Source organism: Bison bison, unplaced genomic scaffold (assembly GCF_000754665.1).
Source record: "Bison bison bison isolate TAMUID 2011002044 unplaced genomic scaffold, Bison_UMD1.0 scf7180017864356, whole genome shotgun sequence".
Taxonomy (NCBI): Eukaryota; Metazoa; Chordata; class Mammalia; order Artiodactyla; family Bovidae; genus Bison; species Bison bison.
Genome location: NW_011494928.1, coordinates 3,025,278 through 3,028,486, shown reverse-complemented (window position 1 = coordinate 3,028,486; position 3,209 = coordinate 3,025,278). Strand labels below are relative to the sequence as shown.

The 3,209-nt window shown below is 45.0% G+C and overlaps 1 protein-coding gene across 1 annotated transcript in view; it reads right to left on the bottom strand.

Moving 5' to 3' along the window:
- Nucleotides 1-3,209, bottom strand: part of MTNR1B (melatonin receptor 1B) — a 63,789-nt gene that overhangs the window by 56,531 nt on the left and 4,049 nt on the right. Inside the window, exon 5 of the mRNA XM_010855187.1 lies at nt 3,018-3,209. Coding sequence (XP_010853489.1) covers nt 3,018-3,209 — 192 coding nt within the window. The remainder of the gene's footprint in view (nt 1-3,017) is intronic.

The following is a 3,209-nucleotide window of genomic DNA, read 5'->3' as shown; positions in this document are numbered from 1 at the left end:
CCTTCCTGTCTGCCTTGCTCTAGGGCCATCTCTGAGAAAGTTAGCCCAAGGCATGAGCACAGAAGTTGCAGACAGGGGAGTCCCCCGTGCCCACAAAAGGACAGTCAATCTAACCATCTACACTGCTATGGAACATCCCTGTTATTAACAATAAGAATCTGCCAAACAGAGAAACTGAGTTTATAATAGTCAAGTAGCAACTTCACTTTCACTTTTCACTTTCATGCATTGGAGAAGGAAATGGCAACCCACTCCAGTGTTCTTGCCCGGAGCATCCCAGGGACAGGGGACCCTAATGGGCTGCTATCTATGGGGTCGCACAGAGTCGGACACGACTGAAGTGACTTAGCAGTAGTAGAGGATAATGATACCTGCTAAGTATGTGCCTGTGACTTTAATGTGTGCTGTGTGCCTGAGTTATTGTAAATATACATGTTTTCATTATGACAGCCCTATTTTCTTAAGACGGATGAATTAAAGAACTAGACTCAATTACAGAAAGGTCCAAGATGTTTCTTAAAGTAACTCCAAACTCTTCAGTAAGAGGAAAAACTGACAAATAGTAGTGAAAGTTGCTCAGTTGTGTCGACTCTTTTAAATTGTATATATAAATTATATATGTGTGTGTGTGCATGACGTCGGACTCTCTGTGATCCCATGGACTCTAACCTGCCAGGCTCCTCTGTCTATGGAATTCTGCAGGCAAGAATACTGGCATGGGTGGCCATTCCCTTCTCCAGGGGATGTTCCCAAGCCAGGGATCAAACCCAGGTCTCCCACATTGTAGGTGAATTCTTTACCAGCTGAGTTACCAGGGAAGCCGATGGATAGTAGAAGCAGTGCTAACTATTCAAAGTGCTGTAGGTGTTCAGGCATCTTGTGAAATCTCAGTCTGTCAAATGATTTTTCATGACCATCATCAATAAAGCCAAGGGTCAAATAAAAACTGGTTAAGTTGCGTGACTGGGGCAGGAAAATGTCAGAAATAGGAAGATCCCCTGAAGGGAACGGCTACCCACTCCAGTATTCTGGCCTGGAGAATTCCATGGACTTCGTAGTCTGTGGGGTCGCAAAGAGTCGGACACGACTGAGCTACTGTCACTTTGACGCACAGATACGGTATTAAATTCTTTTTTCTGGTGCTGGGCTGTAGCAGGCTCGCCAAGACACGGGAAGGATGAACACAGCGAGTACCAGCGTTTTAACACGCTCATTACCCACCCCAGCCATACTCTCAAATCAATAAGGTCTCTGTGAACTTCGCTAGGAGAGGGGAAGAGGCCAGCCCGCCTGTGGATGGAGGAGGGCAAAGGAAACAGCACCCTGCCCCAGCCACCCCACCCAAGGGAGGAAGCCCACAAAGGCTCCTCTAAACACCTGATAATCTGGGAGAGAAGCCCTGCTTCCCCGGGCAGGAAATGAATCCTTGTGGCTGCTACAAAAGACAATATGATCAAAATGATTTTAACCTGCTCTTTCCTAATAGATAAGCCTCTAGTCCAAGAACACAACACTATCTTGAAAAAGTTATTGCAGATAATAAAAGTCACCACTACTGAAATGACTGAGTTAGAAAGTTTAACTTTTCCTTTCCTTCCAGTTTAACTGAGATGTAATTGAGACCCAGCACTGTATATTTAAGGAGCAAAGCAAGATGATTTGATTTACATACACCATGAAAAGATTACCACAATAGGTTTAGTGAAGATCCATCATCTCAAATAGATGCAAAAAGAAACAGAAAAAAAAATTTCCTTGTGATGAGAACTCTTAGGATTTACTCTCAACAATTTTCATATGACATACAGCAGTGTTATATTTACCATGCTGTACATTGCATCCTGAGTACTTACTTATCTTAGAAGTGGTCGTCTGTGCCTTTAGATTGCCTTAATTCAGTTTCCTCTGCCCTCAACTCTTGCCTCTGGCTCTACAAATCTGATTTCTTTTTCTGAGTTTGTTTTTGCAGTATAACTAACCTATAACAATATGTTAGTTCCTAGTGCACAGCACAGGGATTCAATACTTCTATACATTTCAAAATGATCCCTATAAATCTAGTTACCATCTGTCACCATACAATTACTTCAAATGTGGTTTCCAATATTACACATAGAAGCTCGCATTTTTGTTTGTTCTTCAGATAAAAAATCTTGGGAGTCACTGGGTCACATAAAGTGTTTATAACAATGCACTAGAAATAGCCTTTCTGAATGGTCTGCCTCCTTAGAAAAGCATGATTAAGTTATCTGATTGGTTTTCTGCTATCTTTTCATTTTAATTCACTCTAACATTTGAGTTGCCCCTAAGGCCCAAACAGGGAAACGACAAATGGACGAACGGGTCACTGAGCTTCTCCGAAAGCTAGAATGGTCAGCATGCTCTGATGACCTCGGGGTCAGAGTTCAGACTCCCTCCCTCTGGTTTTGTTCCCTAGCACACCCACATATGAGAAAGTTGAAATGAGTGTATCGAAAGGGAGAAATAGTCAGGATTGCAACACTATTTTGCCAAATTATTATTTTAATCTTCGTTTAGTCCTACGAATTCCCTGTCTTCATTAAAGACGGGGGTTATTTGAAAACAATGCAGTTCTGACCAAGTAGATGCTGTCGACTGTCTTTGCACTCTTGTTTGGAACCAAGATGAGGAGCTAAATATCGGACCAAAACCCTCTAAAGCGTTTCCACTAATTTACTCATTGTCTCAGTAAATAATTTCTAAGCACGTGCTGCGTGAACCACAGTGCTTGGCAGGGGAGGGAGGTGTTGAAGATGAGATTCCTGTGGCCACGGAGGGGCACCATCCAAATCCGCAAAAATTGGAGCGCCTTGGAGAGCTTTGACTTTCAGACGCTCCTATTTTCACAGCTCCCTGCTCTGCCAAGAAGTGCTCGAGAAAAACTTTACCGGATTCACGCCGGCACTGATGCGCCAAGTGCTTCCCGGTGCGTTTGCAAGAGCCACACGTCGGGGAAAGGCAGCAAACTCAACCTAATTTTGAGTTCAAGACCAAACCTGGGGACTTGTTGAGAGGAGGGAAGGCGGCGCGGGGAGCGGAGGACAGACCAGGCGGCCAACTGCGCGGTCAGAGTCAGACCAGAGACCCGGCCCCCGGGAGCGGCCGACACGGCGGCGGGCTCGGCGCTCACCTGCGTTCCGGAGCTTGCGGTTGCCGAGCACCGAGAGGATGACCAGGAGGTTGCCCAC